The sequence below is a fragment of the Medicago sativa genome, chromosome 3 (assembly GCF_051527215.1).
Source record: "Medicago sativa cultivar Bolivia chromosome 3, Bolivia_mono, whole genome shotgun sequence".
NCBI lineage: Eukaryota > Viridiplantae > Streptophyta > Magnoliopsida > Fabales > Fabaceae > Medicago > Medicago sativa.
The window spans coordinates 46,234,377-46,262,367 of record NC_140751.1 but is presented as its reverse complement, the minus strand read 5'-3'; the positions used below and the strand labels follow the sequence as shown (position 1 = coordinate 46,262,367).

Genomic DNA, 27,991 nt, shown 5'->3' with positions numbered 1-27,991 from the left:
AACTTTACCTATATTTTTAAGTATCTTATAAAACATTAAAATAAAATGACATGATAAAGTCTTAGAAAAATAATAAATTTATAAAAGTATTTTCATACAGAATTTATTCAACTAGAACTTTTAGTCCTTTGAGTACAATTTGACACACTATCCGTGTATACAGTTTATGATTGTCAACCAATCACATAGAACTCATATATGTGACTTTAGAAGTAGTTATGATTAAAGACATTTGTTTTTAACGATCTAACAAATATGATTGTTTGACAATGTAAAAACATTTCACATCCTTTTTTTATTAAATTTTTTCCATTCAAATTTTATAAAAGATAAATAATTATATGCTCTTAGTATTTCTTTTGTTCTTTTGTTTGATTTAATTACTGAAACAGCGTATTAAGCTTCAAAACAATGGAACAAAAATATGGAGATGGTAATGAAACAAATTATTTTTCAATTAATATTAAAATTCAGAAAAGTTAACCAACATTAAATAGTTGTTACAATTTTTTCAGTTTGCTTATTGCTACATTTATAGTTATCTTGGTAAATCTTCGATATTTCTTCACAGTCTGCAAGTCCATGTTGTAGAATCATTGAACCCTGCTCAAAAATGAAAACAAATAGGTTTAGAACAAAAATCAAATGTGCTAGCAATTAAATAATACTTAGGATTTTTGTGTTGGAAGGAGATGTGAGGTTAGATTATAAGGAGTTCTTGGTTTTAACTCGTTCCATTTAAAAAAACAATTATTAACTAACTTTTAATATTTTAAAAAATAATATATGCATATGTTTGAGAAAAACTTACGTGTTGCAATCGACGCTTGGATCAAATGGGACATTGAGAGTAATGTTGCAAAGTTGTGGTAGTTGTCTTGATCTATCAGACTTAACTCCGAATCTTGATGCAGCAGGTTTGAGACAATTGCACACATCCCTCCGAATCTGAGTGGTGTCAGCCTTTTGATTTAAATCATTTGCTCCTGCACAACAATAACTAGTTGGTGTAGCAGGGCCAACACCCTGCAAGAAAGGAAGACATGGCAACAACGAAAAAAGAGCCGAAGTGCAGCTCACGTCATCAATTTGGCGTGCATCCAATGTTGTTACTAGCATGCCTAAAATCATCACAAGCATAGAAAGAGAAATAAATTTCTTGCCCGCCATTTTAATTTAAATATGTGTGTATGATGTTTTTGTGGATATTTAGAATGATTGGTCTCTGCAAGTGTTCCTTAATTTATAGGCAAAACCTGTTACGATTTGTTTGGTAATTCTTTAGTTTTTTTCTTTATTTTAAAATTAAAACAATTCTTGTTAGTGATTTCTTATTTTTCTTACATAAAAGGAAATGTATTTACCTTCAAAAATCATGGTCAAACTAATAATTAAGACAATTAATTCTAGCTATAAAGAATTGTAAGAATATAATGTATTCAAAATGCTTATAAAAGTAGTTTATTTATTCTTGCGACCATGTTCACACATTCTAAAAACGCAAATATAAAATTACTAGATTATTATGCATTGTTAACAGCTTTGCAAGGGTATGAATAATTAAGACAAAAAAAGTAAGAATAATTTAATAGGACAAAATGGAAATATGTATTTTTTATTATGCTTGATGAAAAAAAATTGTTTTAGATCAATGTGTGATGTAGATTAATATGAAACGTTTTTTATTTTTGTTGTGTTAATCTCGTTAATTACAATAAATCATTTAATCATCATTTATTTTTTTGACAAAGATAGATGGATTGTGATGTGTAGTCTTAGTTCATTGTTTAGTGACCTGGAAGGATATTGTTAGTTAATATTATAATCATTTTTATGTGATATATTTATTTAGTTTCTTATCTTGTGGAGATTAATAGTTTGAAAAAGTACTATAAGATAGACAAAATAATGACTTTTATAAATTTATATATCCAATTAAATATACTTTTTAAAATAAAATATTTGTTTTTTAACGATATATTATAACATTTCAATGTTATGAAATTTAAGAAAATTTGACATAGCTATCTATAAACTTTAATAAATCTTTTTTTGTTATTTTCTTTTAAAAAATTGATTTGCCTAGGTGGACGTTGTCGTCTATAGTGTGGTGATTGTAATGTCCATTTGAAAATTGTCGTATATGAGGTTTGAACTTCACCCTTTAAGATTGTAAAGATAAGTTCTTACTGTTGAGTTAACACATCATGTGGAATTATTTTCAATAATTAAATAAACTCAAACCTTATATGTAACATCCCATACGACTTTAAGTATTGCCGACAGACCCCACAAACCAACACGGGTGCGTTTAACGTCCTTTGTCCTCACTCACACACTTTAAGAAAAACTTGCCAGAGGGTCACCCATCCCAATATTGATGCAAGTAAAGCACACTTAACTGTGGAGTTCTAATGGTCCTGGCTACTGAAAAAAAGTTGCATCTTGTTGGTACAGGTAGTACCAAACAATTCTTATAAGCCTTCTTCAACCGTGCACTCAAATACCTGCACGAACTCAGGAACCCTATCATTCCTATGTCAATACGGTTGCTTAGAAGCTTCTAGGAGCCACTCATTGTCATACCTTGTGGACCCGCGATCACTCCCTGCCCTTGTCAGCCTCAGGCATTGCAATATATATGTAAATTTCAAACACAGTGGTTTTCTACGTGATGTTTTGATACAAGACGTCAGTGAACAAGATCAATATACTCCTTCTGATCCAATACTTAACTGAAATATTGCTCATGGTATCCATTTTTTTAAAGAATTCTATAAAATGAACATTGTTTTATTTCAGATGTCTCCAAGTCAAAAATAAAAATTTCATAAAATCATTGTATTTAGTTGTTTATAATACTCGTTCAACGGTGCGGACCAGTTCTCCTAATACTCTAAAATTGATTTTTGTTTTCAGGTATGCTTTACGTCCTCCATAAAATAAAATTCTCTTATAGTAATATTATTTGACGCGTGCACACACTTGTTTAAACAAACATTTCAAAGAAAAAGACTTGAATAAAAATTTATAAAGTATATAAATAGCTAAAATAAATTTGAGAATTGTAATACTAAATGAATTTTTTGTTTTATTGTTTGATTTATTTAAAAAAATTATTAAAATTGATTTAAGAGTAATATTTCAAATTACGAACATTCACATTTTACTAATTACAGTGAAAATAATGGTCATTATAACTATCCTTGAGGGGGTTAGAACTATACATGCACCTTAAGGTTACAAGACTAACTTTTACAAACTGAGCTAGCACCTAAAATGCAAACAATGCCATTCACGAAAAATAATTTAAAAATTATTTTAACATGTTGAATTGATCTAATACTAAGAAAATTATTTTGTCTCACTGGTAATTCATCATTTAAATTAAATAGAGGGTCATGATTTGTTTAAACTAGAGGTTATTAATAGTATAACGACACCTCTAATAATGGTTTAAAATTTCAATTTAATAATCTAAAAGATAAAGGAGTCACATGTCCTATGGATTGTTTACTGTGTACGGTGGGCAGTGAGGATACACTTCATTCATTTTTTCAATGTCCAAGTACCTTAACTGTTTGGAGTATGCTTCCTTTCTTTTCTTCTATTTCTATTTTGCTACAACAAGATATGGATAGCAAGAACATTATCTTCAAAGCATTACAGGAGGATTTATCTACAGAAGATGCAGCTTTATTTTGCTGTCTGTTGTGGAGAATATGGAAATAAAGAAACAACAAAGTGTGGAATAAGGTAATTGATACTCAAACCAGTTGAAATGGAGATTTATTGGAAAGATGTACGTAGGTTTCGTAATACATCTTGTGCACATCGGGACAAGAAGGAAATGTGAAATGGATCAAACCAGTTGAAGGAAGATGTAAGTGCAATATTGATGCTTCTTTCTCACAACTTTCTAATAGAGTGTGAATAGAAGTTTGTATAAGGGATGATACAAACACTTTTGTTTTGGCAAAAACTGAATTGTTTACTCAAGTCTGTGAGGTACATGTTGGCGAAGCTATTGGATTGTTATTAGCTTTGGAATGTGTTCATCAATTACACTTGGGACCTATCGATTTTGAGCTTGATGCCAAAGAAGTGGTGGATAGTTTATCATCTGCACGTCAGGATGTTACAAAATTTGGGATGATTATCCGTAATTATAAAACTATCATTGAACAATGTTATGTCAACTTTAGTGTTGAGTTTGTGAGGAGACATGCAAATGAGGCAGCCCATAGATTAGCTAAGGAGGCCACATCTTCAGCTAGTTTTCAGATTTTGGTAGAAATACCAGATTGTATTAAACACATTTTAAGTAATACAAGATTGGATTGTTATAAAATATAGATTGTTTAAATATTTATGTCCCAGTTCTTTGACGATACAACTTTACCTATATTTTTAAGTATCTTATAAAACATTAAAATAAAATGACATGATAAAGTCTTAGAAAAATAATAAATTTATAAAAGTATTTTCATACAGAATTTATTCAACTAGAACTTTTAGTCCTTTGAGTACAATTTGACACACTATCCGTGTATACAGTTTATGATTGTCAACCAATCACATAGAAATCATATATGTGACTTTAGAAGTAGTTATGATTAAAGACATTTGTTTTTAACGATCTAACAAATATGATTGTTTGACAATGTAAAAACATTTCACATCCTTTTTTTATTAAATTTTTTCCATTCAAATTTTATAAAAGATAAATAATTATATGCTCTTAGTATTTCTTTTGTTCTTTTGTTTGATTTAATTACTGAAACAGCGTATTAAGCTTCAAAACAATGGAACAAAAATATGGAGATGGTAATGAAACAAATTATTTTTCAATTAATATTAAAATTCAGAAAAGTTAACCAACATTAAATAGTTGTTACAATTTTTTCAGTTTGCTTATTGCTACATTTATAGTTATCTTGGTAAATCTTCGATATTTCTTCACAGTCTGCAAGTCCATGTTGTAGAATCATTGAACCCTGCTCAAAAATGAAAACAAATAGGTTTAGAACAAAAAACAAATGTGCTAGCAATTAAATAATACTTAGGATTTTTGTGTTGGAAGGAGATGTGAGGTTAGATTATAAGGAATTCTTGGTTTTAACTCGTTCCATTTAAAAAAACAATTATTAACTAACTTTTAATATTTTAAAAAATAATATATGCATATGTTTGAGAAAAACTTACGTGTTGCAATCGACGCTTGGATCAAATGGGACATTGAGAGTAATGTTGCAAAGTTGTGGTAGTTGTCTTGATCTATCAGACTTAACTCCGAATCTTGATGCAGCAGGTTTGAGACAATTGCACACATCCCTCCGAATCTGAGTGGTGTCAGCCTTTTGATTTAAATCATTTGCTCCTGCACAACAATAACTAGTTGGTGTAGCAGGGCCAACACCCTGCAAGAAAGGAAGACATGGCAACAACGAAAAAAGAGCCGAAGTGCAGCTCACGTCATCAATTTGGCGTGCATCCAATGTTGTTACTAGCATGCCTAAAATCATCACAAGCATAGAAAGAGAAATAAATTTCTTGCCCGCCATTTTAATTTAAATATGTGTGTATGATGTTTTTGTGGATATTTAGAATGATTGGTCTCTGCAAGTGTTCCTTAATTTATAGGCAAAACCTGTTACGATTTGTTTGGTAATTCTTTAGTTTTTTTCTTTATTTTAAAATTAAAAAAATTCTTGTTAGTGATTTCTTATTTTTCTTACATAAAAGGAAATGTATTTACCTTCAAAAATCATGGTCAAACTAATAATTAAGACAATTAATTCTAGCTATAAAGAATTGTAAGAATATAATGTATTCAAAATGCTTATAAAAGTAGTTTATTTATTCTTGCGACCATGTTCACACATTCTAAAAACGCAAATATAAAATTACTAGATTATTATGCATTGTTAACAGCTTTGCAAGGGTATGAATAATTAAGACAAAAAAAGTAAGAATAATTTAATAGGACAAAATGGAAATATGTATTTTTTATTATGCTTGATGAAAAAAAATTGTTTTAGATCAATGTGTGATGTAGATTAATATGAAACGTTTTTTATTTTTGTTGTGTTAATCTCGTTAATTACAATAAATCATTTAATCATCATTTATTTTTTTGACAAAGATAGATGGATTGTGATGTGTAGTCTTAGTTCATTGTTTAGTGACCTGGAAGGATATTGTTAGTTAATATTATAATCATTTTTATGTGATATATTTATTTAGTTTCTTATCTTGTGGAGATTAATAGTTTGAAAAAGTACTATAAGATAGACAAAATAATGACTTTTATAAATTTATATATCCAATTAAATATACTTTTTAAAATAAAATATTTGTTTTTTAACGATATATTATAACATTTCAATGTTATGAAATTTAAGAAAATTTGACATAGCTATCTATAAACTTTAATAAATCTTTTTTTGTTATTTTCTTTTAAAAAATTGATTTGCCTAGGTGGACGTTGTCGTCTATAGTGTGGTGATTGTAATGTCCATTTGAAAATTGTCGTATATGAGGTTTGAACTTCACCCTTTAAGATTGTAAAGATAAGTTCTTACTGTTGAGTTAACACATCATGTGGAATTATTTTCAATAATTAAATAAACTCAAACTTTATATGTAACATCCCATACGACTTTAAGTATTGCCGACAGACCCCACAAACCAACACGGGTGCGTTTAACGTCCTTTGTCCTCACTCACACACTTTAAGAAAAACTTGCCAGAGGGTCACCCATCCCAATATTGATGCAAGTAAAGCACACTTAACTGTGGAGTTCTAATGGTCCTGGATACTGAAAAAAAGTTGCATCTTGTTGGTACAGGTAGTACCAAACAATTCTTATAAGCCTTCTTCAACCGTGCACTCAAATACCTGCACGAACTCAGGAACCCTATCATTCCTATGTCAATACGGTTGCTTAGAAGCTTCTAGGAGCCACTCATTGTCATACCTTGTGGACCCGCGATCACTCCCTGCCCTTGTCAGCCTCAGGCATTGCAATATATATGTAAATTTCAAACACAGTGGTTTTCTACGTGATGTTTTGATACAAGACGTCAGTGAACAAGATCAATATACTCCTTCTGATCCAATACTTAACTGAAATATTGCTCATGGTATCCATTTTTTTAAAGAATTCTATAAAATGAACATTGTTTTATTTCAGATGTCTCCAAGTCAAAAATAAAAATTTCATAAAATCATTGTATTTAGTTGTTTATAATACTCGTTCAACGGTGCGGACCAGTTCTCCTAATACTCTAAAATTGATTTTTGTTTTCAGGTATGATTTACGTCCTCCATAAAATAAAATTCTCTTATAGTAATATTATTTGACGCGTGCACACACTTGTTTAAACAAACATTTCAAAGAAAAAGACTTGAATAAAAATTTATAAAGTATATAAATAGCTAAAATAAATTTGAGAATTGTAATACTAAATGAATTTTTTGTTTTATTGTTTGATTTATTTAAAAAAATTATTAAAATTGATTTAAGAGTAATATTTCAAATTACGAACATTCACATTTTACTAATTACAGTGAAAATAATGGTCATTATAACTATCCTTGAGGGGGTTAGAACTATACATGCACCTTAAGGTTACAAGACTAACTTTTACAAACTGAGCTAGCACCTAAAATGCAAACAATGCCATTCACGAAAAATAATTTAAAAATTATTTTAACATGTTGAATTGATCTAATACTAAGAAAATTATTTTGTCTCACTGGTAATTCATCATTTAAATTAAATAGAGGGTCATGATTTGTTTAAACTAGAGGTTATTAATAGTATAACGACACCTCTAATAATGGTTTAAAATTTCAATTTAATAATCTAAAAGATAAAGGAGTCACATGTCCTATGGATTGTTTACTGTGTACGGTGGGCAGTGAGGATACACTTCATTCATTTTTTCAATGTCCAAGTACCTTAACTGTTTGGAGTATGCTTCCTTTCTTTTCTTCTATTTCTATTTTGCTACAACAAGATATGGATAGCAAGAACATTATCTTCAAAGCATTACAGGAGGATTTATCTACAGAAGATGCAGCTTTATTTTGCTGTGTGTTGTGGAGAATATGGAAATAAAGAAACAACAAAGTGTGGAATAAGGTAATTGATACTCAAACCAGTTGAAATGGAGCTTTATTGGCAAGATGTACGTAGGTTTCGTCATACATCTTGTGCACATCCGGGACAAGAAGGAAATGTGAAATGGATCAAACAAGTTGAAGGAAGATGTAAGTGCAATATTGATGCTTCTTTCTCACAACTTTCTAATAGAGTGTGAATAGAAGTTTGTATAAGGGATGATACAAACACTTTTGTTTTGGCAAAAACTGAATTGTTTACTCAAGTCTGTGAGGTACATGTTGGCGAAGCTATTGGATTGTTATTAGCTTTGGAATGTGTTCATCAATTACACTTGGGACCTATCGATTTTGAGCTTGATGCCAAAGAAGTGGTGGATAGTTTATCATCTGCACGTCAGGATGTTACAAAATTTGGGATGATTATCCGTAATTATAAAACTATCATTGAACAATGTTATGTCAACTTTAGTGTTGAGTTTGTGAGGAGACATGCAAATGAGGCAGCCCATAGATTAGCTAAGGAGGCCACATCTTCAGCTAGTTTTCAGATTTTGGTAGAAATACCAGATTGTATTAAACACATTTTAAGTAATACAAGATTGGATTGTTATAAAATATAGATTGTTTAAATATTTATGTCCCAGTTCTTTGACGATACAACTTTACCTATATTTTTAAGTATCTTATAAAACATTAAAATAAAATGACATGATAAAGTCTTAGAAAAATAATAAATTTATAAAAGTATTTTCATACAGAATTTATTCAACTAGAACTTTTAGTCCTTTGAGTACAATTTGACACACTATCCGTGTATACAGTTTATGATTGTCAACCAATCACATAGAAATCATATATGTGACTTTAGAAGTAGTTATGATTAAAGACATTTGTTTTTAACGATCTAACAAATATGATTGTTTGACAATGTAAAAACATTTCACATCCTTTTTTTATTAAATTTTTTCCATTCAAATTTTATAAAAGATAAATAATTATATGCTCTTAGTATTTCTTTTGTTCTTTTGTTTGATTTAATTACTGAAACAGCGTATTAAGCTTCAAAACAATGGAACAAAAATATGGAGATGGTAATGAAACAAATTATTTTTCAATTAATATTAAAATTCAGAAAAGTTAACCAACATTAAATAGTTGTTACAATTTTTTCAGTTTGCTTATTGCTACATTTATAGTTATCTTGGTAAATCTTCGATATTTCTTCACAGTCTGCAAGTCCATGTTGTAGAATCATTGAACCCTGCTCAAAAATGAAAACAAATAGGTTTAGAACAAAAAACAAATGTGCTAGCAATTAAATAATACTTAGGATTTTTGTGTTGGAAGGAGATGTGAGGTTAGATTATAAGGAGTTCTTGGTTTTAACTCGTTCCATTTAAAAAAACAATTATTAACTAACTTTTAATATTTTAAAAAATAATATATGCATATGTTTGAGAAAAACTTACGTGTTGCAATCGACGCTTGGATCAAATGGGACATTGAGAGTAATGTTGCAAAGTTGTGGTAGTTGTCTTGATCTATCAGACTTAACTCCGAATCTTGATGCAGCAGGTTTGAGACAATTGCACACATCCCTCCGAATCTGAGTGGTGTCAGCCTTTTGATTTAAATCATTTGCTCCTGCACAACAATAACTAGTTGGTGTAGCAGGGCCAACACCCTGCAAGAAAGGAAGACATGGCAACAACGAAAAAAGAGCCGAAGTGCAGCTCACGTCATCAATTTGGCGTGCATCCAATGTTGTTACTAGCATGCCTAAAATCATCACAAGCATAGAAAGAGAAATAAATTTCTTGCCCGCCATTTTAATTTAAATATGTGTGTATGATGTTTTTGTGGATATTTAGAATGATTGGTCTCTGCAAGTGTTCCTTAATTTATAGGCAAAACCTGTTACGATTTGTTTGGTAATTCTTTAGTTTTTTTCTTTATTTTAAAATTAAAACAATTCTTGTTAGTGATTTCTTATTTTTCTTACATAAAAGGAAATGTATTTACCTTCAAAAATCATGGTCAAACTAATAATTAAGACAATTAATTCTAGCTATAAAGAATTGTAAGAATATAATGTATTCAAAATGCTTATAAAAGTAGTTTATTTATTCTTGCGACCATGTTCACACATTCTAAAAACGCAAATATAAAATTACTAGATTATTATGCATTGTTAACAGCTTTGCAAGGGTATGAATAATTAAGACAAAAAAAGTAAGAATAATTTAATAGGACAAAATGGAAATATGTATTTTTTATTATGCTTGATGAAAAAAAATTGTTTTAGATCAATGTGTGATGTAGATTAATATGAAACGTTTTTTATTTTTGTTGTGTTAATCTCGTTAATTACAATAAATCATTTAATCATCATTTATTTTTTTGACAAAGATAGATGGATTGTGATGTGTAGTCTTAGTTCATTGTTTAGTGACCTGGAAGGATATTGTTAGTTAATATTATAATCATTTTTATGTGATATATTTATTTAGTTTCTTATCTTGTGGAGATTAATAGTTTGAAAAAGTACTATAAGATAGACAAAATAATGACTTTTATAAATTTATATATCCAATTAAATATACTTTTTAAAATAAAATATTTGTTTTTTAACGATATATTATAACATTTCAATGTTATGAAATTTAAGAAAATTTGACATAGCTATCTATAAACTTTAATAAATCTTTTTTTGTTATTTTCTTTTAAAAAATTGATTTGCCTAGGTGGACGTTGTCGTCTATAGTGTGGTGATTGTAATGTCCATTTGAAAATTGTCGTATATGAGGTTTGAACTTCACCCTTTAAGATTGTAAAGATAAGTTCTTACTGTTGAGTTAACACATCATGTGGAATTATTTTCAATAATTAAATAAACTCAAACCTTATATGTAACATCCCATACGACTTTAAGTATTGCCGACAGACCCCACAAACCAACACGGGTGCGTTTAACGTCCTTTGTCCTCACTCACACACTTTAAGAAAAACTTGCCAGAGGGTCACCCATCCCAATATTGATGCAAGTAAAGCACACTTAACTGTGGAGTTCTAATGGTCCTGGCTACTGAAAAAAAGTTGCATCTTGTTGGTACAGGTAGTACCAAACAATTCTTATAAGCCTTCTTCAACCGTGCACTCAAATACCAGCACGAACTCAGGAACCCTATCATTCCTATGTCAATACGGTTGCTTAGAAGCTTCTAGGAGCCACTCATTGTCATACCTTGTGGACCCGCGATCACTCCCTGCCCTTGTCAGCCTCAGGCATTGCAATATATATGTAAATTTCAAACACAGTGGTTTTCTACGTGATGTTTTGATACAAGACGTCAGTGAACAAGATCAATATACTCCTTCTGATCCAATACTTAACTGAAATATTGCTCATGGTATCCATTTTTTTAAAGAATTCTATAAAATGAACATTGTTTTATTTCAGATGTCTCCAAGTCAAAAATAAAAATTTCATAAAATCATTGTATTTAGTTGTTTATAATACTCGTTCAACGGTGCGGACCAGTTCTCCTAATACTCTAAAATTGATTTTTGTTTTCAGGTATGCTTTACGTCCTCCATAAAATAAAATTCTCTTATAGTAATATTATTTGACGCGTGCACACACTTGTTTAAACAAACATTTCAAAGAAAAAGACTTGAATAAAAATTTATAAAGTATATAAATAGCTAAAATAAATTTGAGAATTGTAATACTAAATGAATTTTTTGTTTTATTGTTTGATTTATTTAAAAAAATTATTAAAATTGATTTAAGAGTAATATTTCAAATTACGAACATTCACATTTTACTAATTACAGTGAAAATAATGGTCATTATAACTATCCTTGAGGGGGTTAGAACTATACATGCACCTTAAGGTTACAAGACTAACTTTTACAAACTGAGCTAGCACCTAAAATGCAAACAATGCCATTCACGAAAAATAATTTAAAAATTATTTTAACATGTTGAATTGATCTAATACTAAGAAAATTATTTTGTCTCACTGGTAATTCATCATTTAAATTAAATAGAGGGTCATGATTTGTTTAAACTAGAGGTTATTAATAGTATAACGACACCTCTAATAATGGTTTAAAATTTCAATTTAATAATCTAAAAGATAAAGGAGTCACATGTCCTATGGATTGTTTACTGTGTACGGTGGGCAGTGAGGATACACTTCATTCATTTTTTCAATGTCCAAGTACCTTAACTGTTTGGAGTATGCTTCCTTTCTTTTCTTCTATTTCTATTTTGCTACAACAAGATATGGATAGCAAGAACATTATCTTCAAAGCATTACAGGAGGATTTATCTACAGAAGATGCAGCTTTATTTTGCTGTCTGTTGTGGAGAATATGGAAATAAAGAAACAACAAAGTGTGGAATAAGGTAATTGATACTCAAACCAGTTGAAATGGAGATTTATTGGAAAGATGTACGTAGGTTTCGTAATACATCTTGTGCACATCGGGACAAGAAGGAAATGTGAAATGGATCAAACCAGTTGAAGGAAGATGTAAGTGCAATATTGATGCTTCTTTCTCACAACTTTCTAATAGAGTGTGAATAGAAGTTTGTATAAGGGATGATACAAACACTTTTGTTTTGGCAAAAACTGAATTGTTTACTCAAGTCTGTGAGGTACATGTTGGCGAAGCTATTGGATTGTTATTAGCTTTGGAATGTGTTCATCAATTACACTTGGGACCTATCGATTTTGAGCTTGATGCCAAAGAAGTGGTGGATAGTTTATCATCTGCACGTCAGGATGTTACAAAATTTGGGATGATTATCCGTAATTATAAAACTATCATTGAACAATGTTATGTCAACTTTAGTGTTGAGTTTGTGAGGAGACATGCAAATGAGGCAGCCCATAGATTAGCTAAGGAGGCCACATCTTCAGCTAGTTTTCAGATTTTGGTAGAAATACCAGATTGTATTAAACACATTTTAAGTAATACAAGATTGGATTGTTATAAAATATAGATTGTTTAAATATTTATGTCCCAGTTCTTTGACGATACAACTTTACCTATATTTTTAAGTATCTTATAAAACATTAAAATAAAATGACATGATAAAGTCTTAGAAAAATAATAAATTTATAAAAGTATTTTCATACAGAATTTATTCAACTAGAACTTTTAGTCCTTTGAGTACAATTTGACACACTATCCGTGTATACAGTTTATGATTGTCAACCAATCACATAGAAATCATATATGTGACTTTAGAAGTAGTTATGATTAAAGACATTTGTTTTTAACGATCTAACAAATATGATTGTTTGACAATGTAAAAACATTTCACATCCTTTTTTTATTAAATTTTTTCCATTCAAATTTTATAAAAGATAAATAATTATATGCTCTTAGTATTTCTTTTGTTCTTTTGTTTGATTTAATTACTGAAACAGCGTATTAAGCTTCAAAACAATGGAACAAAAATATGGAGATGGTAATGAAACAAATTATTTTTCAATTAATATTAAAATTCAGAAAAGTTAACCAACATTAAATAGTTGTTACAATTTTTTCAGTTTGCTTATTGCTACATTTATAGTTATCTTGGTAAATCTTCGATATTTCTTCACAGTCTGCAAGTCCATGTTGTAGAATCATTGAACCCTGCTCAAAAATGAAAACAAATAGGTTTAGAACAAAAAACAAATGTGCTAGCAATTAAATAATACTTAGGATTTTTGTGTTGGAAGGAGATGTGAGGTTAGATTATAAGGAATTCTTGGTTTTAACTCGTTCCATTTAAAAAAACAATTATTAACTAACTTTTAATATTTTAAAAAATAATATATGCATATGTTTGAGAAAAACTTACGTGTTGCAATCGACGCTTGGATCAAATGGGACATTGAGAGTAATGTTGCAAAGTTGTGGTAGTTGTCTTGATCTATCAGACTTAACTCCGAATCTTGATGCAGCAGGTTTGAGACAATTGCACACATCCCTCCGAATCTGAGTGGTGTCAGCCTTTTGATTTAAATCATTTGCTCCTGCACAACAATAACTAGTTGGTGTAGCAGGGCCAACACCCTGCAAGAAAGGAAGACATGGCAACAACGAAAAAAGAGCCGAAGTGCAGCTCACGTCATCAATTTGGCGTGCATCCAATGTTGTTACTAGCATGCCTAAAATCATCACAAGCATAGAAAGAGAAATAAATTTCTTGCCCGCCATTTTAATTTAAATATGTGTGTATGATGTTTTTGTGGATATTTAGAATGATTGGTCTCTGCAAGTGTTCCTTAATTTATAGGCAAAACCTGTTACGATTTGTTTGGTAATTCTTTAGTTTTTTTCTTTATTTTAAAATTAAAAAAATTCTTGTTAGTGATTTCTTATTTTTCTTACATAAAAGGAAATGTATTTACCTTCAAAAATCATGGTCAAACTAATAATTAAGACAATTAATTCTAGCTATAAAGAATTGTAAGAATATAATGTATTCAAAATGCTTATAAAAGTAGTTTATTTATTCTTGCGACCATGTTCACACATTCTAAAAACGCAAATATAAAATTACTAGATTATTATGCATTGTTAACAGCTTTGCAAGGGTATGAATAATTAAGACAAAAAAAGTAAGAATAATTTAATAGGACAAAATGGAAATATGTATTTTTTATTATGCTTGATGAAAAAAAATTGTTTTAGATCAATGTGTGATGTAGATTAATATGAAACGTTTTTTATTTTTGTTGTGTTAATCTCGTTAATTACAATAAATCATTTAATCATCATTTATTTTTTTGACAAAGATAGATGGATTGTGATGTGTAGTCTTAGTTCATTGTTTAGTGACCTGGAAGGATATTGTTAGTTAATATTATAATCATTTTTATGTGATATATTTATTTAGTTTCTTATCTTGTGGAGATTAATAGTTTGAAAAAGTACTATAAGATAGACAAAATAATGACTTTTATAAATTTATATATCCAATTAAATATACTTTTTAAAATAAAATATTTGTTTTTTAACGATATATTATAACATTTCAATGTTATGAAATTTAAGAAAATTTGACATAGCTATCTATAAACTTTAATAAATCTTTTTTTGTTATTTTCTTTTAAAAAATTGATTTGCCTAGGTGGACGTTGTCGTCTATAGTGTGGTGATTGTAATGTCCATTTGAAAATTGTCGTATATGAGGTTTGAACTTCACCCTTTAAGATTGTAAAGATAAGTTCTTACTGTTGAGTTAACACATCATGTGGAATTATTTTCAATAATTAAATAAACTCAAACTTTATATGTAACATCCCATACGACTTTAAGTATTGCCGACAGACCCCACAAACCAACACGGGTGCGTTTAACGTCCTTTGTCCTCACTCACACACTTTAAGAAAAACTTGCCAGAGGGTCACCCATCCCAATATTGATGCAAGTAAAGCACACTTAACTGTGGAGTTCTAATGGTCCTGGATACTGAAAAAAAGTTGCATCTTGTTGGTACAGGTAGTACCAAACAATTCTTATAAGCCTTCTTCAACCGTGCACTCAAATACCTGCACGAACTCAGGAACCCTATCATTCCTATGTCAATACGGTTGCTTAGAAGCTTCTAGGAGCCACTCATTGTCATACCTTGTGGACCCGCGATCACTCCCTGCCCTTGTCAGCCTCAGGCATTGCAATATATATGTAAATTTCAAACACAGTGGTTTTCTACGTGATGTTTTGATACAAGACGTCAGTGAACAAGATCAATATACTCCTTCTGATCCAATACTTAACTGAAATATTGCTCATGGTATCCATTTTTTTAAAGAATTCTATAAAATGAACATTGTTTTATTTCAGATGTCTCCAAGTCAAAAATAAAAATTTCATAAAATCATTGTATTTAGTTGTTTATAATACTCGTTCAACGGTGCGGACCAGTTCTCCTAATACTCTAAAATTGATTTTTGTTTTCAGGTATGATTTACGTCCTCCATAAAATAAAATTCTCTTATAGTAATATTATTTGACGCGTGCACACACTTGTTTAAACAAACATTTCAAAGAAAAAGACTTGAATAAAAATTTATAAAGTATATAAATAGCTAAAATAAATTTGAGAATTGTAATACTAAATGAATTTTTTGTTTTATTGTTTGATTTATTTAAAAAAATTATTAAAATTGATTTAAGAGTAATATTTCAAATTACGAACATTCACATTTTACTAATTACAGTGAAAATAATGGTCATTATAACTATCCTTGAGGGGGTTAGAACTATACATGCACCTTAAGGTTACAAGACTAACTTTTACAAACTGAGCTAGCACCTAAAATGCAAACAATGCCATTCACGAAAAATAATTTAAAAATTATTTTAACATGTTGAATTGATCTAATACTAAGAAAATTATTTTGTCTCACTGGTAATTCATCATTTAAATTAAATAGAGGGTCATGATTTGTTTAAACTAGAGGTTATTAATAGTATAACGACACCTCTAATAATGGTTTAAAATTTCAATTTAATAATCTAAAAGATAAAGGAGTCACATGTCCTATGGATTGTTTACTGTGTACGGTGGGCAGTGAGGATACACTTCATTCATTTTTTCAATGTCCAAGTACCTTAACTGTTTGGAGTATGCTTCCTTTCTTTTCTTCTATTTCTATTTTGCTACAACAAGATATGGATAGCAAGAACATTATCTTCAAAGCATTACAGGAGGATTTATCTACAGAAGATGCAGCTTTATTTTGCTGTGTGTTGTGGAGAATATGGAAATAAAGAAACAACAAAGTGTGGAATAAGGTAATTGATACTCAAACCAGTTGAAATGGAGCTTTATTGGCAAGATGTACGTAGGTTTCGTCATACATCTTGTGCACATCCGGGACAAGAAGGAAATGTGAAATGGATCAAACAAGTTGAAGGAAGATGTAAGTGCAATATTGATGCTTCTTTCTCACAACTTTCTAATAGAGTGTGAATAGAAGTTTGTATAAGGGATGATACAAACACTTTTGTTTTGGCAAAAACTGAATTGTTTACTCAAGTCTGTGAGGTACATGTTGGCGAAGCTATTGGATTGTTATTAGCTTTGGAATGTGTTCATCAATTACACTTGGGACCTATCGATTTTGAGCTTGATGCCAAAGAAGTGGTGGATAGTTTATCATCTGCACGTCAGGATGTTACAAAATTTGGGATGATTATCCGTAATTATAAAACTATCATTGAACAATGTTATGTCAACTTTAGTGTTGAGTTTGTGAGGAGACATGCAAATGAGGCAGCCCATAGATTAGCTAAGGAGGCCACATCTTCAGCTAGTTTTCAGATTTTGGTAGAAATACCAGATTGTATTAAACACATTTTAAGTAATACAAGATTGGATTGTTATAAAATATAGATTGTTTAAATACTTATGTCCCAGTTCTTTGACGATACAACTTTACCTATATTTTTAAGTATCTTATAAAACATTAAAATAAAATGACATGATAAAGTCTTAGAAAAATAATAAATTTATAAAAGTATTTTCATACAGAATTTATTCAACTAGAACTTTTAGTCCTTTGAGTACAATTTGACACACTATCCGTGTATACAGTTTATGATTGTCAACCAATCACATAGAAATCATATATGTGACTTTAGAAGTAGTTATGATTAAAGACATTTGTTTTTAATGATCTAACAAATATGATTGTTTGACAATGTAAAAACATTTCACATCCTTTTTTTATTAAATTTTTTCCATTCAAATTTTATAAAAGATAAATAATTATATGCTCTTAGTATTTCTTTTGTTCTTTTGTTTGATTTAATTACTGAAACAGCGTATTAAGCTTCAAAACAATGGAACAAAAATATGGAGATGGTAATGAAACAAATTATTTTTCAATTAATATTAAAATTCAGAAAAGTTAACCAACATTAAATAGTTGTTACAATTTTTTCAGTTTGCTTATTGCTACATTTATAGTTATCTTGGTAAATCTTCGATATTTCTTCACAGTCTGCAAGTCCATGTTGTAGAATCATTGAACCCTGCTCAAAAATGAAAACAAATAGGTTTAGAACAAAAAACAAATGTGCTAGCAATTAAATAATACTTAGGATTTTTGTGTTGGAAGGAGATGTGAGGTTAGATTATAAGGAGTTCTTGGTTTTAACTCGTTCCATTTAAAAAAACAATTATTAACTAACTTTTAATATTTTAAAAAATAATATATGCATATGTTTGAGAAAAACTTACGTGTTGCAATCGACGCTTGGATCAAATGGGACATTGAGAGTAATGTTGCAAAGTTGTGGTAGTTGTCTTGATCTATCAGACTTAACTCCGAATCTTGATGCAGCAGGTTTGAGACAATTGCACACATCCCTCCGAATCTGAGTGGTGTCAGCCTTTTGATTTAAATCATTTGCTCCTGCACAACAATAACTAGTTGGTGTAGCAGGGCCAACACCCTGCAAGAAAGGAAGACATGGCAACAACGAAAAAAGAGCCGAAGTGCAGCTCACGTCATCAATTTGGCGTGCATCCAATGTTGTTACTAGCATGCCTAAAATCATCACAAGCATAGAAAGAGAAATAAATTTCTTGCCCGCCATTTTAATTTAAATATGTGTGTATGATGTTTTTGTGGATATTTAGAATGATTGGTCTTTGCAAGTGTGCCTTAATTTATAGGCAAAACCTGTTACGATTTGTTTGGTAATTCTTTAGTTTTTTTCTTTATTTTAAAATTAAAAAAATTCTTGTTAGTGATTTCTTATTTTTCTTACATAAAAGGAAATGTATTTACCTTCAAAAATCATGGTCAAACTAATAATTAAGACAATTAATTCTAGCTATAAAGAATTGTAAGAATATAATGTATTCAAAATGCTTATAAAAGTAGTTTATTTATTCTTGCGACCATGTTCACACATTCTAAAAACGCAAATATAAAATTACTAGATTATTATGCATTGTTAACAGCTTTGCAAGGGTATGAATAATTAAGACAAAAAAAGTAAGAATAATTTAATAGGACAAAATGGAAATATGTATTTTTTATTATGCTCGATGAAAAAAAATTGTTTTAGATCAATGTGTGATGTAGATTAATATGAAACGTTTTTTATTTTTGTTGTGTTAATCTCGTTAATTACAATAAATCATTTAATCATCAATTATTTTGTAACACCCATACCAAACGTATCTAGAAAGTCTGGCACGTGCGTTAATATTAGTACTGGATACATTAAAATATACAACATAAAATTTTCCCGAATGAATAATATTTACATCAAGTCACGTTCGTATAAATCATAATACAATACATTCATCCATACATAAAAATTACATCCTTAATGTTCATATCGCCCTGCAGCTTCTCGAACGAACCCTTGAAGTAAATTCCATCCGGCTCCGATCAAGCATAAACATCCTGCTTATCTGAAACAAATAAGGATTGGGATGAGACATAATGTCTCAGTGAGTTCCGCTAAATCCTAGGCTATAGGCAACCTCAAGGGGAAACCTACGGTCACCACGTGTCTACAATACAACCTGCCGGTTGATTATACGTGTGTGGGGACTTGCATACTTAGACGGTAGTGAATACTAGAGCCGTCATAGTTTTATCTTAACTTGTTATAGGCTTCACATCCTATACGTGTCATGGCGGTCGAGGGGAACCTAGAACCGCGTCGCCAAGAATACACTCTATGTATCGTGGCCTAAACATAACATAATCATGACACGACTCTAAACCGGACGATTAGGGGAAACCTAATATCGTCATCGGTATCATGTTCTTTACTTGCTCTATTTCATGCCTTGTATTTATCATATAACATCTAGTGCTCATATTCTTAAACATAATGTGCATGGATTCATTCTTGCATAAACATGAGAAACATAATCATATTCATATACTGCATAAACGTATCTAAGTTCATTCATTAGGTTAGCGTTGAACAAACAGTTATTATCTTGATTCATTTTACGGATAGTCCCGGGTGGAGTAACCCCGAGATTAATCCCATACATGACCGATGTACGTACATCGGACTCCCTCGGTGTCGTGCGGGTCCCTTGCGGCTTAAACCGTTCCCCTTAGGTCGAGAACCTCCCGTATCCCCCTGGCGTGGATAACAAGAGACACGAGCACCTACGTCTTGTTTACTCAGTGACATGCGGGTCCCTTACGGCTTGAATCGTTCTCATTACGAGAACCCCTTGTATCCCCTTGATGTGGATAGCAAGAGACATGTCACCTACACTTATTAATCATGGTCTTGTCGTATACATAAGTTAAACATGTACATACTTGATTGTTTACCTCGGAACCTTAATCGAACCGATTAGTGGTAAACTCTTACTTGTTCTAGCTTATACGTTCTTATTCTTAGTGGAGAGATTGACTAATCAATCCATGGCTTAATGTGCTAACTAAACATATATGATCATATGCGAATAGATTACACTTCGCGTCTAAACATTCTTGGGATACTTGCTAGACATGCTAGTTCTCGACAACTAGTCGAGGCTCTAGTTCATTCCCTTACTTAAAGATTATCTTGCTACCCAAATCAAACATCATACTCTCGCTTACCATGCTTTACCATATTTGCCAAATACTTGTTTCATTTATAAGGAAGTCTCCTTTTAAAACTTTAACAATTAGGATCTTGGTTTGAGGGGTTTATTTCTCTTAAAAAGACTGCTCAAGAAAAACCGCTCGCGAAATGCCGAAACGACCTGAGGCGAACAAAACAATGGGTTCCCCCACTGTGTTGCTCGCCTAGGCGAGTAAAATTACTGGGGAGGCGAGCTCTTACTCGCCATGGCGAGTTGGGGGCGAGCAGGACCCCCTGTTCGACCTTCTAGCTCGCCTTGCGAGCAGTTTACTCGCCGTGGCGAGCTGTGACAGTCCAGCCACTTCAAAATTGATATTTTTGACTTAAAAACCTCAAACCAAGCATCACCAAGTGCCATATGACCCTTAGGATCATTAGAAACCTATAAAACAGTCATGGAACAAGTACATACAAGTATAGCAAGCATGGCAAGAAAAAGGGCAACTAAACATATACTTAAAACCCTAGAAATTATCATATGATTCATGTTAATTAACAAGGCTTAAACATAATCCCAAAGGGAGGGAAACTAACTAAGGAACTCACCAAGCATGATTGCACTTGATTCCCAAAAGCTCCTAAGCATCAACAAACCAAACCCTAGCTCCTTGCTCCTTTTGCTTTCTTGTTCAAACCAACTCACTCTTGATGTTTCCTTGCAATCCAAAATATCATCTTCCTTGCTAGCTCATCTCTAATCCAAGGCAAAGCTTCTTTCCACATAACCCTAATTCTTCATAAATTTCTTTCAAGGAGGAAAAGTAGTGAAAACACTTCAACCCAAACTTCATATTGCTTCTTTGATCATGTTGAGACCATAACATAGCGAGACTCAAGCTTCCACTTCACCAAACCATAAACCCTAACTTGTTGGATCCATCCATGAGAAGAGAAATAAAGGAATCTAACAAAAATCCAAGCTTTTAGAAGTTTAAGAATCAAGAGGAAGCAAGATGAATTCACTTGCCACGGAAGGAAGAAGATTTGGAAGATTTGGTGGTGAGAAAGAAAGATGGGGGCGTGAGGAAGAAGAGAGAAGAAGGAGAAAAGTTTTTGCCAAGCTTAGAGAGAGAAAGAGAATTGAAGAATGAGATATTTTGGGTCCAAACACAATTAAATATCCAATAGACACGCAATTACCAAATTGCCCTCACCATAAACTTGTTTTAAGCAACACTGATACTTTATCCGTATTTTGCTGACATGGCATAATAAATATTATCCATACTTACTTTCCTTAAATTTCATCCTCTGGCACGATCGACTGGCAATATTCTGATACTGACAGGCGGGATATTACATTCTACCCCCCTTAAAAAAATTTCGTCCTCGAAATTTAAAGATCGACTACCAATCATCATGATAAAAACTTATCATCTATGGTCTGGGTCAAACATTTTTTTTTTTCTTTTTCATTCATACATATCCAAAGGGTGCATCGCATCATGTCCTCATCTTATTTCTTAATCCACATGTAACTGAACATAGCCTTCTTGTAACTTACATGCTCTTAAAACTTCCGACTTGGACCTCTTGCATTTGAATACTCTTATCATATACTTGTGCGTCTCATAAGACTTTTCGAAAAACTGTTGTTTACTTCATCAAATCGTACCTTACATGGTGCCCTACATACTCTCAAGTGTCGCATCTTGTTAGATAATAACGATACTTGTTCCAACATCTTGATTAAAGAAATTTTCTAAACTTTGGTATTTGGGTCCTTGGAACAAATAATTGTACAACCAAAAAGAAAACATTACGAAATCATATTTTTAAAATAATCATCATTCCAAAGTCCCTTACTACCCATTTTAACTTTAAAAGTTATAAATCATAATTCGAAATCTTCATAGCAAGTATCGTGATCATTTAACAAGTTCGACATAGGAGAGTATGTACTTCCTCGTGCATAACTCACGGTTTATATCTCCATCCATAATAAAATTCTTGAACTTTAAAAGTAACTCCTTTATTATTCTTTCTTAACTTACATACATACCTTGGAGACTCACATAATCGCATAACATAAATCATATAGGATCCTTGACCCTCATAACATTATCTCCTTTCCTCGTTCTAAGAACAATAAACTTGAATCTTCAAAACATCATATCCGGTTACGATCACATATTGTTACCTTATCTCGCATAACACTTCTTCTTTTAATACCGGCTTCACACTTGATAGCTCAATTATTACTCTGAGTCACAAAAAGGAACCTCTCGACTCTTTCATGTATTTCTCTTGTCATAGCACATATTCTTCATTTGTTGTGTCTCTAGCCTTTCTTATCATACTTAGATGAAATCATATCCATCACTGACTGTATCGGTCTCATTACTTATTCCATATTTCGAGAACTCCTCGCTTGTTCCATAATGCTTCTTAAGAAGACTCTCCCTATCAAGCTCCATGCTTACCGTCGAAAACTTCATCCATTAACTTTCGTTGTGCCACTCTGATTCCCACCGGTTGGCTTCAACCATTACTCTATTCCATTAGGACAACTAAAACTTTATGTATGAGCATCATCTTCTTGAACTCTTGTCAAGACCTTTCATGTGGCAACCAAAGCCAAAATCTTGCACCCTAATAATACTTTACCATAATTACCTTGTAAGATTGAATCTCACGGTAGACTTGTCACATTACCATAATACTTTACTTGGGGATAGATCTTATATTCACACTGGTTGAGTTTACCCTATGACATATACTTATCGTATTTAAACTTGTCTCCGAGCAATCTCGAATTCCCATAGTAGACTCATCATATATTCATACATACTTTGCTTGATCATACTTCATTGTATTCTCGCGCACTATGTTTTGCATAATCAAACTAATGCTCGCTCGTTAATTTCTTTCTCAAATAAACTTCACAAATTTGCACACGGGTTATTGGCGTTGACGATTTCTTTTTATATAAAAACGTAATAAGTTTGGCCCCAGTCGTTACTCTAAAATCACGGAATAAGTTGACAACACAACTGTGTTATCCCACCTTAGTTCCGGTGAGTTTAGCCCACTCTACGTGAGTCGTAACAACCGGTACCTACAAAAAAATTCCATTTTAAAATCTATAAACATCAACTCCAATGACCCATATGTGTCTACCTTTCTAAAATCTTGTAAACTTTTGAATTCAATATCTTAACGGGCTTTAGCAATTCAATTAAGCAAAACATAGATCCGGGGGTACTCATAACTTTCTTAAATCTGAAAATCTCGCGACTTTACATAATTCCTTACCACTTACCTTCCATCTCATGCACGTGTATCCACTTTATCCATTCATATGCTGGAACCTTAAAACTTTTTGACCCAAGCTCTTCATCAACTCTTGCCGCATTAACTTCTAATGTTGCCTTAAACCAGATTGATTCCGTTAATACTTGTCCATGCATTTTCTTCCTTAGAAATCATAGGGTGTGATGTGCATTCGATACTTGATGTTATAGAGAGGGTTTGTTACATAAAAGTTTGTGAAAACAATTCCCCAATAGCTACTAAGGCCCTAGAGACGAAATGACAGTGTTCTGAAAACTGAAAATTTCGCTCCAGGCTCGCTATTAGCGAAATCCTCTTGAGTAATTTCTCTATTAGCGAAATTTTCGCTATTGGAGTATTTTCTTCAACTCAGTTTTCCAAAAATCATACTTTGCCTAAAAATCTCATTTCTCAAGTAATGCAATACATATCATTCCTTCAAATCATCTTAAAAACAATCTCACAACTGTTGCATGGCAAGCATTAACTCCAATCAATATTCCACGGCACCTCAGAAACTAATATCTTGTTCATCATGTCACTTAACATAAAACTTCCACATAAAACCTTAACTTCGTCCGCTAAGAACAACTTAACTTATTTCTTTGCCGAGTCATTTATTGTTAGAACCTTATTAACATTGAACATATAGATCTTTAACTTCATTCTCATAACTCAATCCCTGAGAGCTTATTAACTCCATCAACATATGTCGACTTCTCCTTAACTTTTAGTTTTGTACTTACGTTCCAAAATATATTTCCTTTGCATACAATAATCCCGTTCCAACAACGACTCTTACCAAAGCTCCCGGTCGTAGCTAGATATTCCAAACTCTGTACTTACAGGCATACGAAATATTACTAGCATCTTACCCAACGTTGTCGGAACATCCTGTCTTAACATCACTTTACATTCCCGGAGGATTTATACTTCTACTTGCTTAGTTCACCGGCCACTTACTGGCACGACCAACCTCTTGCTAATACTCATTCCGAGTTCTTACTCCTGAGTTCACATTTTCCAGTGCTTCTTCATCACATACTTCATTCCTCCTGGGTCCTATTCAACTCTCAGGCATCTATTCTAATCGTTGAATGCTAAATTGAGTTGATCAGACTCAACTAACAACAACAATTAGAACTTTTACCCGGAACCCAATGGTCCCACTACCTTAGTTGTAATTTAATGACCCAAGGCACGGTCTGAATCGACCTGCTCTGATACCAATTGTAACACCCATACCAAACGTATCTAGAAAGTCTGGCACGTGCGTTAATATTAGTACTGGATACATTAAAATATACAACATAAAATTTTCCCGAATGAATAATATTTACATCAAGTCACGTTCGTATAAATCATAATACAATACATTCATCCATACATAAAAATTACATCCTTAATGTTCATATCGCCCTGCAGCTTCTCGAACGAACCCTTGAAGTAAATTCCATCCGGCTCCGATCAAGCATAAACATCCTGCTTATCTGAAACAAATAAGGATTGGGATGAGACATAATGTCTCAATGAGTTCCGCTAAATCCTAGGCTATAGGCAACCTCAAGGGGAAACCTACGGTCACCACGTGTCTACAATACAACCTGCCGGTTGATTATACGTGTGTGGGGACTTGCATACTTAGACGGTAGTGCATACTAGAGCCGTCATAGTTTTATCTTAACTTGTTATAGGCTTCACATCCTATACGTGTCATGGCGGTCGAGGGGAACCTAGAACCGCGTCGCCAAGAATACACTCTATGTATCGTGGCCTAAACATAACATAATCATGACACGACTCTAAACCGGACGATTAGGGGAAACCTAATATCGTCATCGGTATCATGTTCTTTACTTGCTCTATTTCATGCCTTGTATTTATCATATAGCATCTAGTGCTCATATTCTTAAACATAATGTGCATGGATTCATTCTTGCATAAACATGAGAAACATAATCATATTCATATACTGCATAAACGTATCTAAGTTCATTCATTAGGTTAGCGTTGAACAAACAGTTATTATCTTGATTCATTTTACGGATAGTCCCGGGTGGAGTAACCCCGAGATCAATCCCATACATGACCGATGTACGTACATCGGACTCCCTCGGTGTCGTGCGGGTCCCTTGCGGCTTAAACCGTTCCCCTTAGGTCGAGAACCTCCCGTATCCCCCTGGCGTGGATAACAAGAGACACGAGCACCTACGTCTTGTTTACTCAGTGACATGCGGGTCCCTTACAGCTTGAATCGTTCTCATTACGAGAACCCCTTGTATCCCCCTGATGTCGATAGCAAGAGACATGTCACCTACACTTATTAATCATGGTCTTGTCGTATACATAAGTTAAACATGTACATACTTGATTGTTTACCTCGGAACCTTAATCGAACCGATTAGTGGTAAACTCTTACTTGTTCTAGCTTATACGTTCTTATTCTTAGTGGAGAGATTGACTAATCAATCCATGGCTTAATGTGCTAACTAAAAATATATGATCATATGCGAAGAGATTACACTTCGCGTCTAAACATTCTAGGGATACTTGCTAGACATGCTAGTTCTCGACAACTAGTCGAGGCTCTAGTTCATTCCCTTACTTAAAGATTATCTTGCTACCCAAATCAAACATCATACTCTCGCTTACCATGCTTTACCATATTTGCCAAATACTTGTTTCATTTATAAGGAAGTCTCCTTTTAAAACTTTAACAATTAGGATCTTGGTTTGAGGGGTTTATTTCTCTTAAAAAGACTGCTCAAGAAAAACCGCTCGTGAAATGCCGAAACGACCTGAGGCGAACAAAACAATGGGTTCCCCCACTGTGTTGCTCGCCTAGGCGAGTAAAATTACTGGGGAGGCGAGCTCTTACTCGCCATGGCGAGTTGGGGGCGAGCAGGACCCCCTGTTCGACCTTCTAGCTCGCCTTGCGAGCAGTTTACTCGCCGTGGCGAGCTGTGACAGTCCAGCCACTTCAAAATTGATATTTTTGACTTAAAAACCTCAAACCAAGCATCACCAAGTGACATATGACCCTTAGGATCATTAGAAACCTATAAAACAGTCATGGAACAAGTACATACAAGTATAGCAAGCATGGCAAGAAAAAGGGCAACTAAACATATACTTAAAACCCTAGAAATTATCATATGATTCATGTTAATTAACAAGGCTTAAACATAATCCCAAAGGGAGGGAAACTAACTAAGGAACTCACCAAGCATGATTGCACTTGATTCCCAAAAGCTCCTAAGCATCAACAAACCAAACCCTAGCTCCTTGCTCCTTTTGCTTTCTTGTTCAAACCAACTCACTCTTGATGTTTCCTTGCAATCCAAAATATCATCTTCCTTGCTAGCTCATCTCTAATCCAAGGCAAAGCTTCTTTCCACATAACCCTAATTCTTCATAAATTTCTTTCAAGGAGGAAAAGTAGTGAAAACACTTCAACCCAAACTTCATATTGCTTCTTTGATCATGTTGAGACCATAACATAGCAAGACTCAAGCTTCCACTTCACCAAACCATAAACCCTAACTTGTTGGATCCATCCATGAGAAGAGAAATAAATGAATCTAACAAAAATCCAAGCTTTTAGAAGTTTAAGAATCAAGAGGAAGCAAGATGAATTCACTTGCCATGGAAGGAAGAAGATTTGGAAGATTTGGTGGTGAGAAAGAAAGATGGGGGCGTGAGGAAGAAGAGAGAAGAAGGAGAAAAGTTTTTGCCAAGCTTAGAGAGAGAAAGAGAATTGAAGAATGAGATATTTTAGGTCCAAACACAATTAAATATCCAATAGACGCGCAATTACCAAATTGCCCTCACCATAAACTTGTTTTAAGCAACACTGATACTTTATCCGTATTTTGCTGACATGGCGTAATAAATATTATCCATACTTACTTTCCTTAAATTTCATCCTCTGGCACGATCGACTGGCAATATTCT

The 27,991-nt window shown here is 32.3% G+C and overlaps 3 protein-coding genes and 2 pseudogenes across 3 annotated transcripts; all 5 read right to left on the bottom strand.

Moving 5' to 3' along the window:
- Nucleotides 1-437: 437 nt before the first annotated feature.
- LOC146937746 (non-specific lipid-transfer protein 1-like) lies at nt 438-1,194 on the bottom strand. The gene is made up of 2 exons (XM_085757795.1): nt 812-1,194; nt 438-603 (listed from the first exon to the last, which is right to left on the bottom strand). Exons 1-2 carry the CDS (start codon nt 1,168-1,170, stop codon nt 594-596), a joined length of 369 nt encoding a protein of 122 aa, XP_085613921.1. The 5' UTR covers nt 1,171-1,194; the 3' UTR covers nt 438-593.
- Nucleotides 1,195-4,831: 3,637 nt separating this feature from the next.
- LOC146937745 (non-specific lipid-transfer protein 1-like) lies at nt 4,832-5,588 on the bottom strand. Its single transcript, XM_085757794.1, has 2 exons — nt 5,206-5,588; nt 4,832-4,997 (listed from the first exon to the last, which is right to left on the bottom strand). Exons 1-2 carry the CDS (start codon nt 5,562-5,564, stop codon nt 4,988-4,990), a joined length of 369 nt encoding a protein of 122 aa, XP_085613920.1. The 5' UTR covers nt 5,565-5,588; the 3' UTR covers nt 4,832-4,987.
- Nucleotides 5,589-9,596: 4,008 nt separating this feature from the next.
- LOC146937744 (non-specific lipid-transfer protein 1 pseudogene) lies at nt 9,597-9,983 on the bottom strand (annotated as a pseudogene).
- A 3,637-nt stretch (nt 9,984-13,620) lies between these two features.
- On the bottom strand, nt 13,621-14,377 carry LOC146937743 (non-specific lipid-transfer protein 1-like). Its single transcript, XM_085757793.1, has 2 exons — nt 13,995-14,377; nt 13,621-13,786 (listed from the first exon to the last, which is right to left on the bottom strand). Exons 1-2 carry the CDS (start codon nt 14,351-14,353, stop codon nt 13,777-13,779), a joined length of 369 nt encoding a protein of 122 aa, XP_085613919.1. The 5' UTR covers nt 14,354-14,377; the 3' UTR covers nt 13,621-13,776.
- Nucleotides 14,378-18,385: 4,008 nt separating this feature from the next.
- Nucleotides 18,386-18,772, bottom strand: LOC146937742 (non-specific lipid-transfer protein 1 pseudogene; annotated as a pseudogene).
- Between the last annotated feature and the right edge of the window lie 9,219 nt (nt 18,773-27,991).

Coding starts and splice junctions, on each gene's coding strand:
- LOC146937743 (XM_085757793.1), bottom strand. CDS start 14,353: ATGGCGGGCAAGAAATTTATTTCTCTTTCTATGCTTGTGATGATTTTA.
- LOC146937745 (XM_085757794.1), bottom strand. CDS start 5,564: ATGGCGGGCAAGAAATTTATTTCTCTTTCTATGCTTGTGATGATTTTA.
- LOC146937746 (XM_085757795.1), bottom strand. CDS start 1,170: ATGGCGGGCAAGAAATTTATTTCTCTTTCTATGCTTGTGATGATTTTA.